General features: G+C 39.7%; 3 protein-coding genes and 1 long non-coding RNA gene across 24 annotated transcripts in view; 3 read left to right on the top strand and 1 right to left on the bottom strand.

The window, feature by feature from the left end:
* The window catches only part of LOC135162645 (tensin-1), a 76,922-nt gene extending 69,762 nt beyond the window's left edge, over positions 1–7,160 (top strand). For 16 of the 20 annotated variants that reach the window (XM_064121296.1, XM_064121297.1, XM_064121310.1 and 13 more), the window contains 9 exons: positions 435–617; positions 1,042–1,587; positions 2,009–2,364; positions 2,940–3,029; positions 3,786–3,882; positions 4,125–4,308; positions 4,480–4,845; positions 4,969–5,251; positions 5,486–7,160. In XM_064121296.1, the coding sequence (XP_063977366.1) occupies positions 435–617; positions 1,042–1,587; positions 2,009–2,364; positions 2,940–3,029; positions 3,786–3,882; positions 4,125–4,308; positions 4,480–4,845; positions 4,969–5,251; positions 5,486–5,645 (2,265 nt within the window). In that variant the 3' untranslated portion in view covers positions 5,646–7,160. The remainder of the gene's footprint in view (positions 1–434; positions 618–1,041; positions 1,588–2,008; positions 2,365–2,939; positions 3,030–3,785; positions 3,883–4,124; positions 4,309–4,479; positions 4,846–4,968; positions 5,252–5,485) is intronic. The other 4 variants (XM_064121309.1, XM_064121299.1, XM_064121314.1 and 1 more) reach the window with 4 other exon arrangements.
* A 987-nt stretch (positions 7,161–8,147) lies between these two features.
* On the top strand, positions 8,148–12,119 carry LOC135162651 (carboxypeptidase B-like). 2 transcript variants are annotated; one of them, XM_064121344.1, is made up of 7 exons: positions 8,148–8,400; positions 9,134–9,699; positions 9,807–9,968; positions 10,333–10,543; positions 10,660–10,902; positions 11,158–11,342; positions 11,691–12,119. In XM_064121344.1, exons 1-7 carry the CDS (start codon positions 8,234–8,236, stop codon positions 11,864–11,866), a joined length of 1,710 nt encoding a protein of 569 aa, XP_063977414.1. In that variant the 5' UTR covers positions 8,148–8,233; the 3' UTR covers positions 11,867–12,119. The 2 variants fall into 2 exon arrangements, with proteins under 2 accessions (XP_063977414.1, XP_063977415.1); XM_064121345.1 differs by lacking the exon at positions 8,148–8,400 and adding an exon at positions 8,482–8,634.
* LOC135162654 (uncharacterized) lies at positions 8,726–10,475 on the bottom strand. Its single transcript, XR_010298992.1, has 2 exons — positions 10,377–10,475; positions 8,726–10,307 (listed from the first exon to the last, which is right to left on the bottom strand). It is a non-coding gene; the product is annotated as an uncharacterized LOC135162654 (long non-coding RNA).
* Positions 12,120–12,249: 130 nt separating the features above from the next.
* LOC135162653 (trypsin-1-like) lies at positions 12,250–13,512 on the top strand. The gene is made up of 3 exons (XM_064121348.1): positions 12,250–12,389; positions 12,576–12,864; positions 12,975–13,512. The coding sequence occupies exons 1-3, from the start codon at positions 12,347–12,349 to the stop codon at positions 13,444–13,446; spliced, it is 804 nt and encodes a 267-aa protein (XP_063977418.1). The 5' UTR covers positions 12,250–12,346; the 3' UTR covers positions 13,447–13,512.
* The last annotated feature ends 50 nt before the right edge of the window (positions 13,513–13,562 follow it).

Here is a 13,562-nt window from a genome sequence, read left to right on the forward strand (position 1 = left end):
GCATTCGTTTGTATTTCTAAGAAAATCTTTGTGGCGAAGATCAGGACGTCAATGATCAGCTGATTTAAATGTCAACCCGTTCGTCTATTAAATTCAAATGAAAGATATCTGTGTGCCCTGAATGTCATTTTTATTAAACTCTTCTCTACTTGTTCAATATTTTGATATGAGTCAAGCAAAATTCTTGTTGGCTCGTGGAAGGGTTGTAGAACAACTCAGAAGCCAGTGATGCAATAGTATTAGCCCATAACTGCCTTTCTTACGAAAATTGAACAATTTTTTTCATCATGAAACGCGGCAAGAGATAGTTTAGACTTGAAAAGTTACTTTATCGCACAGCATGATGAAAAATAGTTTTAACGACCAGAGATTTATCCGGAAAACCACAAATCTCCCAGCTCCATAACAATCCTTATTTCTCTTTTGTCATCCAGACAACGAGAGCTGCACCTCACACATCAGCCCCAGCAAGTCCCCTTTTACCCCAACGCTCCAGCAGTCGTAAATTCAATGGATCAATGAATGGTCCACTGCGACCAAGGGCCGAGAGTGTAAACGAACGGCCATTCGTTTCCGTCAAAAGAGCTTACGAGTTCCGGAAATACAGCGACAGTCAGGTAGGGCAGGCAAAAAAGTGCATAAAGTGTGCCAGAGGATGTTGGCTATTTTAGAGTTGTATAATAATAGAAGTTGGAATAATTCAGGGAGAGAGAGTAATTACCCGACGACGTTGCAAGGTTCATAAATTTAGATGTGTTCATAAACATTTTAACCCAATCGTAATGAGGCCATTAATATAAATCACGCTCATGCAGTCATATCTCCTATAATTGCAATTAAAAGTTACACTGTTCGCTGAACATTGAAATTTCAGGGATTGATACTTGGAAATTTCGGATGTGTAGCATTCAAGTTGATTTAGGCCCAAGTGAGCCACTCAATTTGGGGGTTCTATGGAATTTAATCCCTAAAATTCCAACGGTATAGCTGAAGTAGACTAGATAGATTTTTTTTTTGAGCATGAGCTAATTCGCTTTCCAGAGTCCTCCACCGTCCCCGCACGCGTCACCACCACTACTAGCTGCTCTTGCCCTTCAGCCACAAACACTAGGTGAGAAGCACCAGCCACCGAGACCAGAGTCCAGAAGCGACAGCTTCGGAAGGGCCGAGATGCTCATGAAAGAGCATCGATTCAATGGATTCACGAATTCATTGAATGGCCTTACTGATAATAACAATAAAACACTTGTTAACAATAACGCATATTCACGGAATAATCGGGTCACCTATTCTGATAAAGTTTACGAATTTGATGGAATTGATAAGGATAATCGGGATGTCGTGGACTTGGGGTTGCTGGCTGTTGTTGATAAATCTAAGGATCAGGATTGTGATCCACTTGCCAGTCTCATTGAGTCACTCGCGGATTTGTCACATGTGCGGGTGGAAACCATTAACAAGGATAATCAGCTTAATGTGAATCATCATGGTAGAAATTTATCATCTAGCAACAACAACGATGTCATCAACACTGACACTAACAGTACCCCTAATCAGTCACCAAAAGCATGGCAGTTTAGTGTACAGGTTTGTTCATCCCACGCTTTGCGAATTTTATTCTTACGGGCGATTGTTCTCCTGTTCTTTGACAGTTTAGTTCTATTTTTCAAAGCGAGACCGTGAAATGAGAGGAAGAGAGTCAAATGATTAGTCAAATTTTTGCGAGAATGTCCAAAGATTGTCTCCACTTTGTCATGAATTTCTAACAAGCAATTAGTATCTGCAGGTTAACATTAGAAAATTTAACTGCGAATTTTTCAATAATTTAATAGTCTAAACTCTTCCACAATTTATAATTACTAGACGTAAAAGAATTGAAAACTGTTTTTTCATCATAGAACTATTTTTGTTATCATAAAAAATTTGTTCTCATCCACCATTTCACTATCAAATTGACCCCCTGAAATAGAGAAAGTCGAATAAAACGTTGTTGTTGTGTCATTAACAGTCCCAACACGATTCTCCGACATCGTGGACAGATAGGAGCGTCAGTCCCGCCAGTGCGGGGGTAGGAAATGCCTCCAGGCCCCAAACTCCAGCATTTCCGGTTCATCCACGCACCCCATACGTCAACAATTCATCGCCAACAGTGACATTCGCTGCTGATCGCACGTATGGATCGACCAACAATTTCAGCGAGTCAACCAATTACTCAGTGCATAATAATAATGTACATAATTTTGAGAATGGGAACAATAATGTCATCAATAATCGGGACTACACGGGGGATCGAGCTGTTTACATAGAGGAAAGACGAGATGTTAGGGAGACGGGACTCCCTCCCAAGAGTCCGACAACACAGCGGTAAGTGTTATTTTTCATAATTACCAGATAATTTTCCAAACTAATAGACGGGCGAAGGTCAGGATGAGTCAACTTATTTCACCTGAGATGGAGCTTCAACGAATATCTCACACGCTAGAGTAAACAATGACAACGAAGAGAATTGCAGTGTTGATTTGAAACTTTCAACAATATTTTTGCTGAAAATTTATGAACTGACCAATTGTTCTAGACAAAATGGTTTATTTCTGCGAAATAATGATTAAATATCAATGGATTCATTCTCTTTATCGTCTAAATAATTATTTCTATTTCAAATAATAAAATCTTTATTGAAATAAACGATAAGAATGTTGATGTTATTCACTTCTTTGTCATTCGAATGAATATGGAACTAAAAAGGAAGGTGGTTCACCAATTATAATAACAATTGCTTAATTTTTCCCGAAATAATGACTCTAGGAATTGAAGTAATTTAATTCATAAAACCTATAATAAAGTTGCCTCGCCCTGTCCTTCACAACTGAAATGGTCATCGGTTTAACGAGCGAATTAGCCGCCCTTGGAACTACAATGATTTATCTTTAAATGTTTAGACGTTTGAGTTTTCCGGCAAGCGGTTCGCTTAAACAATCTCATAACAAACGATGGCCACTCACTAATCAATCGGCGTCGTTCGAGTATAGGTAAAAAAAAATATTCAAGCAAGTGTTGCAAGAGATTTTAGTTGCGAAGAGTGTGTAACTGTGTCAGTCTCGTGACGCATGTATATTTGTCATCGCACCTGTTACTGTGATAATAATAAAATTAATTTTTTTTTTCGTATGAATAATCTCGAGAACTTCATATCATCGTCTGTACATATAACATTGCAAGATGTCTGATCAATACGTTTCATTCGATCTCAAGTTACTAATTTTCTGAATATCCAGACATGTAAAAAGCATTGATGGAAAACCTAATGTTTCATTCTATAAAATTTAGTGAATTTCTGATGCAACTTTCGTAGAGCTGAATTCAAATACTTAATTGAGAAAAGTCAGCAGATCTTTGCACTTCTGTGTGTTTCTTCCTTCTCAATTTCTTTCAAACAAAAACAATCAAAACAAGATTTTTCTACTCAATTTTTTCATACATGCAGTTATCTCGACAACCAATGGTACATTTGTTTTTTTTTCACCTTCGATCTGTAAAGGGCACTAACATTCCTTCTGAAACCATTCGTTCTAAAGATGAATAAAAAATTAACAAAATGTCGAATTGATCCACCACATTCACAAAATGTTTATAAAACTCGTTCGACTTGTCAACTAATCCACAAACTGACTGTTGGAATAACGAAATATCTACAGCACCTATGCACGGATTATACCTAGCACCAGCACTCGATGTTGCCCCTGGAGTATACGATAAATCATTAAAATTTCATGTTGAACTTTCAGCAAGGACCGACCCGTCTCACCGACGAACGAAATAACTCATACGATTTCTCGAAGCCCTGGAACACCGAATCACGTGGAATTCGTCCAGAGTCCAAAGGTAATCGAGATCATCAAAAATACTCAACAATATTTCAAAAGTCATTAATGTTTACTCCATCGACATTAGTGGAGACAGATCAAATAATTTGAGTTTCTCATGAATTATTCATGAGCAACCAATTTTTTAGTCCTCGCCCTTTTATGTTAAATCGTTGGAAATTGGTTCACATTCAAAATTTCACAAAATATTTTATGCTCAGACGAGACTTGGAGCTGACTAGAATTCTTGAACTGTTCTAGAGTGCCACTTCTTACACATCGATTAACAGTGGCGGCCACTCCTCGCCATATATTCAGCAGTACGGCTCGAGAAGATCGAGCATTCATTCGAATACGGAGCCGCAGGAAGTGGCTGATGTTAATGTCAAATTTGTTCGTGATACCAGTAAAATATGGTATAAGCCTAATATCACTAGGGAGCAAGGTAAATAAACTCCAATCTTTAATGAGTCACTGTCACCTTCATCTAAATTTTCAATGAGATTTCGCTATCTCCTTTCATTTATCATTTATTGATCGAGCACTACAGAGGCTTGGCAGTACGCACTTGCCTCGTTTCATCACTTCACAACTCAATAGGAATATATTATTCTAGCAATAGCAATGCTGAAGGACGCGGCCCCAGGAACCTTCGTCGTTCGTGATTCGAATTCCTTCCCAGGGGCGTTTGGTTTAGCCCTGAAAGTGGCTACTCCACCTCCAGGTGCCCCGAGCAGTCCAAAGGATCCATCGAGTGAGCTCGTGAGACACTTCCTGATCGAGCCAACATCGAGAGGAGTGAGACTGAAAGGATGTGCCAATGAACCAGTATTCAGTTCTCTATCGGCTCTCGTTTATCAGCACAGTCTCATGGCAATGGCTCTGCCCTGTCAATTGTTATTACCTGAGGCTGATGCAGCTGCTAGAGCACTTGAATCACCTGGGACGAGCAATACGCAACAACTTTTGGCCCAGGGTGCAGGTAAAACTACAGGAATTATCCTGTATTTCGGATTGGCATTATAAGAAGAATAATAAAATATTTTAAATTTATTTATTTATCCACTTTCGGGTGTTTTACCCCAATTCAACGTTTTTATTTCAGCTTGCAACGTCCTCTATCTCTTCACAATTGATACTGAATCGCTGACGGGTCCCCAAGCCGTCAGAAAAGCCGTAACAACTTTGTTTGACCAGAAGCCCCTGCCATCAGCGACAATCGTCCACTTCAAAGTCTCCACTCAGGGGATTACACTGACCGACAACGCTCGCAAGCTCTTCTTCCGTCGACATTATCCCACAAATAACATCAGCTACTGTGGCCTGGATGCTGACGAACGTACTTGGGAGTTCATCAGTGAGGACACAGGAAAAGCATTGAGTGCACAGTACGTTTACCCATTTCCATTACTTCTAATGCCAATTCATTTTTACATTTGTCTCAAGTTGTTCATTTATCGAGAAAATTACTACTTTAAAACTAAGTAGTATATGAATAGAGAAATTTCCCCGGAAAAAATATCTCGCACTTTTTTTTCAATGAATTGAAGAAAGCTCACGTACATTAAAAAATTTAGTTGTAAAATAAATAACAAATAAAATCCTCTTTTCAATAATTTCAGTCGATGTTTCGGTTTCGTTGCGAGAAAACCAGCCCACAAGACCGATAATCAGTGTCACGTTTTCGCTGAACTTGAGCCAGGTCAGCCCGCAACAGCAATCGTCAATTTTGTCAACAAAGTAATGATGGGTAGTTCAGTGATCAAAGCCAATATCGTTTAACCCGACTGATCCCTCCAATTGATTCACCATCATCAAAGCAAAAGCATTCATTAGAATCGAAAAAAAAGTAAACGATCATCAATTGATAAAACAAAAAGAAACATCCAAAAAATAAATCAACTGCACCTGTTAACCCTAACTATATCGAATTAGTTCGAAATGTTACTATGAGTTCAAAATCAAACTGAGCTACCGACTAGCTCCAACCGTTCTAGCCCTAGTTTTTCAAAGAATAAATTAATGCATGTTGCATGATTGTTAAAAACCAATCGTATATGGAGCTAACGAACATTATAACGTGTGTTACATTCACAAGAGATCTTTCGTCGTATTCTACACTAGAGAGTTGTACGAAAAACCATTGTTAATAACTGTAAATAACAACTAAGGCCTTAGAAGCGAAAAGAGAGTTTATGAGAGTTAAGGATATAGATAAAGAAACCATTAATAATGCAAAGGTGTTGATTAACAGAATGTGGGCGGAAAGAAGCGATTATAACTTGGATAAATTATAATGATCAATGGATTCCCAATGTATCATTTTGAAGAGAATTTTTAATTCAGTATCACTGCAGGGAGAAAAAAAATCACACGGAATTATTGGGTAACTCAATGGAAACATATTTTTGTCTTTGGACATTATGGAATTTTCATCGATTGCATCTCTCGCAAAAAGATGTTAAACGTTCACTAATTTTCCAATTGTAATTTCAAGAGTATGTCAACCTGAATTGTCTTGAGTTCTGTTAATTTTTATGGTATAATTAAATTTGAAATTACAGCTTCCACAGATGTTATCGGAAAATCTAAGAACTCTAGGGAAAGTTCCAGGGAGTCCTTCGTTGATTTTTTTCTCCGTGTAGAGTTATTCGATTCTTGCCACTAATTGTTTGTTAAATTCAATTACATGGGCCTATCGAAGTCAGTCAATTATTAATCGAGTATTCGTGAATTATGATTAATTAATCGTGCGAGTATCGTGGTTCGTAGCGATGGAACCCAGTCCACGTGACTAAAAGAAAAGAGAAAAAAAAGGAAGACCTCAACGTGTTGTAAACAGAATCATCGAATCGAATGATAGGTGAGTGTGCGGTCCTTTGTTATGTGTCACACAAGTGCTAGTCAAAATTCCATCTACTTCCGAGGGTTATGAATCTGTCCCTAGGGCCCAACGAATCGTGTCTTAATGAGGAAAAAATAATCTCTACTGTTGTTTTATTAGATGTAACTATGGAATTCTAAAATTTCACGCTCTCCCCTCCCTCATTCCAAAAACCCTGTATTTAATTAATATATGAATTTTTAATGTTATTTTTACCAATTGAATACCGACTAACACGAATTATGTACACAGATTAATTGAAATCAGTCATTATTATTACTCATTCTGATTAATTATATATCATTGAACACGGTTTATGTATGTTTATTAAGTAATATTGTATGATTGTACTGTTAAAATGTTGAGTATAGTGTACGTAATAATAAAGTATATTCATGGTAATAACAAACAAAGTCCCTGTTGTTAATGCTATTTTATTTCAAATTACTGTATGCGGCAGTGGCCGAAGAATTCTCTCTACAAACATTGAAAACATTAATTTCCGGGTATTTTAAAAATCAGCAGAATATTCTCCAATTAATTCCTTATAACTTAACAAAACCAACATTGCAAAGCACTGCAATTCGTGCTGAAGAGACTCACTCTAGCTGATGAAATTAATTTTTTCCTGGCACCAAGGTTGTTATTGAAGAGGTAAGTCTAACGGCAACTGCACTGACCTACTGAGCCCCCTCAGGTGAGTGGATACCCATTGCCACTCCGACTTACATACACAATCGACCCTGTACCACTGGATAAAGCCAGAGCCTAGCATCCACCCACCCCCCGTTGGAATCCACCCATCCCCAAACATGAAGAAAACCGATATGCGCATTTGCCCCATAATTAAATTCCCGTTTGGCAATGGAATTCCTTAAAAACTGAGTATCGCTTTAAAATTGTTAAAAATTTGGAATTGAGCCCTGTTTTAGATAGAATAACATCTCGATACTGAGTGCGATTTGAAAATGCAATATAAAGGGGTTGACGTTCACATTGAAATTATCCACCCTTTTCACTGAAGATATTAGGACCGGATGAATTTTGATTTTCGTAAAATTGCCAAAATCGATTATCCCAGCTCATGCCGAAATATCCGGGCATCTGATATTCACATTGTTCCATTTCTTTCGTGATAAAACTCCCGTTAGGTAAAACTGGTTTAAACTGTTTCTTATTACAATCCCGAAACGCCAGGAAGTTAATAATTGCAGCGAACCCGACTGTGACAAATCATTTCTCCGAGAGAAATGACATTGTCCGTACCAAGTGAAAGACGTGAACGAAAGAACTTGTCGTCTATGGCCCATGACAGTGAAAATCCGTTGGCTCCACGTGGCTGAATGTAAATTGTAGTCATCACCGAGATCAAAAGGAGCGAGTGCTTATGATCCAGGGGAAGGGGATTACACCTGTGAAGGTCAGACTTCAGTAACAGCGAGACTACCGACACGCTCGCATCCACGTCTCCTCGGAGTCAAGGTCAATGGCCATCATCAGAAAATTGCAGTATCGATCCACGGGATCGATCAGTGTTTTGTTAGTTATTATAATTTCAATAGTGTTGTGTGGAATTCCAAGCAGTTGTAGTCCACTTTCGGAAGTCAATTCAGTGGACCTTGAGGATGAGGGGAGGTCTCTGCCACTCGATAGGTAATTAGGAATTAGAGTTCAATTGTTTAATTGATTGTTTAATCTGGAGTAATTGAATTGGATTAATCGAGAGGCTATCGACCGAGACGTTCCACTTTTCTCTCGACATCGTTTCATAGACTCGTCGATGTGTACAGAACGTTCTCGTGTGCACTTTAATTTTTACTTAGCGGTGGAAATTTGTGTTTATCAAAATGAAAAATGGAACTGCAATTTTTCGGACAACAGGAAAATGTTCGTTTTTTAATTTATTCAAATCTTTAGTCAAAACCTAATTATTCAGTACTGAAATACGTGGAAGTAGCAATTAATTAAAGCAAAAAAATCTAGTGATGGTCTCATTTAAATGAACGAAATTTGAGTGCAATTGTTTATAAGCAAAAAAATATAATCCACACGCCGAAAGTCTGCTAAAGCCCACCCAGAATAAACAATTTACTTTAGTCCATTTTTCCTTGGTCTATTGCTTTCAGGATTAGCCGCTGTGAACTTGATGAAAATTGACGCGACACGCGACAAGATTACTCAGCCAAAAATATTCATGGAATAGTTGAACTAAAATTTAATACTTAAAGTTAAAATATCTGTAAATTTCATAGATATCCACAATGCCAAAATTTCTTAGAATCACCTATCGGATAATTAACAAAGTATTCTAAATATCCTGTTAAAAATAGTGCTTTGGTTTATCCTTCCTAAAACAGCTTATGTAACTCAAACAATTTCTCCCCAGCTCAATCAATATCAAATCAATACCATCCAATGGATACAACCCGAAACGAATGGACAAGTCGTCATTCCAAAGGAGGCAGCTTCCCTGGTCTTCGATCTGCGCTCGCCCTCGGGGATTCTCTCTGTCGAATCTCTTCGACACCGTTATCGACGTAGTCTCCGACGGTTTCAGTTCCCTCGTGAACAACGTCATAGGAGCAGAGTCAAAGACCGGAAAGGTTTCAATGAGCAGAGTGAGTTATAAGGGTCACCAGTTGCTGCGAATTCATCCGACCACTGACCGACAGGTCGAGGAATTGCGGGAGATGAGAGATTCTGAAGCCGAGGAGATCAAGTTCTGGACACAACCATCTGAAAACAAATCAACGGACATCGTTGTGTCGCCTGATATCGTTGACGATGTCAGGGATTACCTGAGGGACAAGAAGATTGACTTCAAGATTCTCATTCCGGATCTGCAGAAGACCATTGCCTACCAGAATCCCAAGATGTCGAAGGAGCAGCGAGATGATCTTGTTACAGTGCAGGGACATTCCATGACCTGGAAACGATATCATCGATTTGGGGGTAAGACGGAAAAAATACATATTGTCGAATCACATAACTAATCGTTTGTGTAATGAAATCCCAATTTCCAATGGACAAAACTAATTCTTGAATTCTCCTTGACCTAGAAATAATGAAATACTTGGAATACCTGGCATTCACATACCCAACGCTCGTGGAACTCGAAACAATTGGCCACAGTTTCGAGGGTCAGCCCCTGAAAGTAGTAAAAGTCTCGACAGGACGCGGTAAATCGGGGGCTGTCAAACCAACAGTGTGGATCGATGCAGGTAACTAGTCCATTCCCATAATGATAAAAATCCTCGAAATTGCCCATAACGCCTCATCCGGCATGAACAAGTGGTTGTGCCGAGTCACGTATGACTTGACAATTTGAAACCTCGAACCCACACATACAATAAAATCTGCTCAACAACCTGGCCAATTCCATAACCAACTTTATTGCATCTCTGTTGAAATGGCAATTAGTTTTCCGACCACCATAAATTCATAAAAATTAATATAAACATAAATTTGTTATTTGAAAAGACCACTTGAATCCACTCCAGTTTTCTATCGAATTCTTCAAATTTTTCGGCGCCTTTTTTTCGTACATCTACGAGGTAAAACTGAAACAGTCTTTATGTTAATAAGGAATGCATGCCCGAGAGTGGATAGGCCCGGCAGTTGCGACCTACATCCTGAGCCAGTTGGTGGAGAAGAACTCGACGTATGCGAAACTTCTCGACACAACGGACTGGCTGATTCTGCCACTGGCCAATCCAGACGGCTACGAGTACAGCCACACTGGGGACAGATTATGGAGAAAAACCCGGAGTACTCATGCAGATGATAATGAGACGAGGTAATTAAAATCTCCTTATCTTCGAAGTCACATGAATCAATACTGTTATCAATGTGACTGCAGTTGGATTAAATTAATCGATGATTATCAACGGAATTTATGGAATTGATTGATAGCCGGTACACACCAGCGAGTCTATTCCACTTTGTGACGCATTATACCCAGTGGCTGTGGGGCAAGTGCGAGGGCGTTGATCCCAATCGCAATTTCGACTACCACTGGGGTGAGGACAGGATCTACAGGAAAGGGGGTGCCAGTAGCGATCCTTGCCACGAGACTTACGAGGGCCCGCAGGCCTTCTCCGAACCCGAGACCAAAGCCATGGCTGATTATATCATGGCTAATCGTCATAACATTAAGTATGTCAAGCCCATATTGATCTGAATTGATTGACAATCAATATTCAATGAAAAATAAAAAGCCCTTAAACATTGCCAGATTTACGTGTTTAGACGAATGCGAATCCTCGGGATGTGGACGCAGTTTTTTAATAACAAATGACCACAAAGTTGTTGTAGCATGAAAGACTTAAAATTTTGTCACAGAGAAAACTGAAAAACATCCTCTGAATGGTAATGAGAGCTTGTATTCTCATTCAGCTAAATATTTTCCAGACTGTACTTGACTCTCCACTCATACAATCAGATGTGGCTGGTACCCTGGGGCCACACTCACACAAAACCCACGGATTATGCTGACCTCGCCAAAATAGCACGAAAAGCTGCGAAAGCTATTGCTAAGGTACACGGCACTGCGTACAAAGTTGGATCGTCAGCAGATTTGCTTTATCCCACGACAGGTAATTATTCTTGCAAAATTGGAATTACATTGTGGAACTTCATATTTATTCGCATTCGCGGTAAAAATGTTAAATTAAAAAATGCATTCAAAAAATACAATGTTATGAAAAGAAAGAAGATAAAACATTTACGTGACTTCTCGGAAATAAATGCAATCACATCAACGATGACAATCGTTCAAATCCATTGATTCGCGTACATTAAATCAATGAACGCAGGTCTGAGCATTTAATAATCCCAGTGGAAATCTCCAGATACCATTATAAACAAAATTCATTGATTTACGTACTCCGTATCGAGAAGATCCAGAATCTGTTAAGCCTCTTGTTTATCTTTTTCTTTATCAGGTGCATCAGACGATTGGGCGAAAGGAGTTGCAGGTATCAAATACTCGTACACCCTGGAGCTCAGGGACAGAGGAACTTATGGCTTTTTATTGCCAGCCACTCAGATAATACCCACGGCTAGAGAGACATGGGCTGGGGTCAGGGCTATCGCTCGTATGGTCTCGAATGAAACCTGAGATCGCTATTCACCCCTTGATAACTCTAGGTGAATTAATTCAATCGTGGATATCCCACATGCACATACCTCATCGCCAATGAATGCTCGATTCGTCAAGTCTCGTAGAGAAATGTGAAATATTCTGCATTTTTTGTGAAAATTATTGTACCCCCTGTTATTTATTATCGATGGATGAATCAATACGACGAAATCATATGAATCGTTCAAGACTTAAGACTGTACATAATCAATAAACTTTAATTGTTATTTAATGAAGTTGTCTGCCTTTCGTTTTTATGTTATGATTTTACGGCGGTTGCAATATCAAAGTTCATTATTCCAATTCTTTGATATCTTCTGCATCAAAATAATGATAGAAGTGGGTGATCTGATTGCATTAATTCCATTTGGGAAAGGCCCAGTGTCTTATCACTGCCAGCTGATACGACAATAGTACATAACGATCGTGGAGCACGGAAGCGATTCACAGACTTTCGAAATGCTGTACCGGTGTTTGATCGTCGCTTTCTTCGTTGCAGAAGGTAAATTCTTTAATAATTAGACTTTAATTTAAAGGGTTCAAATTTTTTCCATCACCGGGAAGATTTTCCAGAAAAAAATGTGTCGAAAAGCTCCGAGAGACGCATTCAGCCTTTCCATTGTATAGAAATGCTCGTGGTAATTAGAAAAATAATTTATTTTCTGGGGATTATTTTTTTTTCCTGAAGGGTTTGCGCTTGACGCCCGTATCACCAACGGTGAGACTGCTGTCCCTCACAAGTACCCCTACCAGGTATCTGTCCAATGGGGACTACCACCTCTCATTAAATACCGTCACATCTGTGGCGGCTCCATCATCCACCCCAGTTGGATCCTCACCGCTGGCCACTGCATCACCGAAATCCCCAAGATCGGACGATTCCAAGTCAGCGCCGGAAAGCACATCATCAACAAGGATGAGCCTGGACAAGAGAATCGTGTCGTCACCCTCAGATTAGCCCATCCCAACTACCCAGGGTAATAAAATATGTCTGACTCTACGTAAATTACTACCTTAAGGGAAAACAGAAGTCCTCTGAGTCTGGAATTCTTCTAAATGCCCTTCTAATTCTTCATTATTCCCGCAGAGGTATTGCCCAACACGACATCGGTCTCCTCCGCCTGAAGTCCCCCCTGACCTACAACAAGCATGTCCAACCGGTGGCCCTTCCCACCCAGGACAAGCAGCACACTGGGGAAGTTGTCCTCACTGGTTGGGGTTCGATCTCTACCACTATGATTCCTAAACTCCCTGCACAACTCCAGACCGTCCAGGTGCCGATCGTTGATTACGACAGCTGCCTAGAGTCCTTCAAAAAGGCCTCCGGCAAAGTTGAACTGTTCGACACGCAAATCTGCACAGGACCAATCGGTGGAAACATATCCGCCTGTTCGGGCGACTCGGGTGGTCCCCTCGTCAAGTTCAACACTGATGGTACACCCGAACAAGTTGGAATCGTCTCCTGGGGGGTCTACCCATGCGGAGTTGCTGGCACCCCTTCTGTCTACACTCGAGTGTCTTCTTACGTCGATTGGATCAAGTCGAAGGTCAATGTTTAATGTGCAACTGGATTTGTAATTGATTTGAGAAATACTATGGACAATAAAGTTTTTTTTATTGCTGCAGTTCCTATTCTTACTTGGGACTAAGGGGCCCATAACTTCTCATGACCGGT

This window comes from Diachasmimorpha longicaudata, chromosome 5, assembly GCF_034640455.1.
Source record: "Diachasmimorpha longicaudata isolate KC_UGA_2023 chromosome 5, iyDiaLong2, whole genome shotgun sequence".
NCBI lineage: Eukaryota > Metazoa > Arthropoda > Insecta > Hymenoptera > Braconidae > Diachasmimorpha > Diachasmimorpha longicaudata.

Bases quoted from the DNA above. Each gene is read 5' to 3' on its own strand.
- LOC135162651 (XM_064121344.1), top strand. From the start codon at position 8,234: ATGGCCATCATCAGAAAATTGCAGTATCGATCCACGGGATCGATCAGT. The intron at 9,700-9,806 runs GTAAGACGGAAA...TCCTTGACCTAG, and splicing joins ACGATATCATCGATTTGGGG to AAATAATGAAATACTTGGAA. The intron at 10,903-11,157 runs GTATGTCAAGCC...AATATTTTCCAG, and splicing joins GCTAATCGTCATAACATTAA to ACTGTACTTGACTCTCCACT.
- LOC135162653 (XM_064121348.1), top strand. From the start codon at position 12,347: ATGCTGTACCGGTGTTTGATCGTCGCTTTCTTCGTTGCAGAAG. The intron at 12,390-12,575 runs GTAAATTCTTTA...TTTTTCCTGAAG, and splicing joins CGCTTTCTTCGTTGCAGAAG to GGTTTGCGCTTGACGCCCGT. The intron at 12,865-12,974 runs GTAATAAAATAT...TTATTCCCGCAG, and splicing joins GCCCATCCCAACTACCCAGG to AGGTATTGCCCAACACGACA.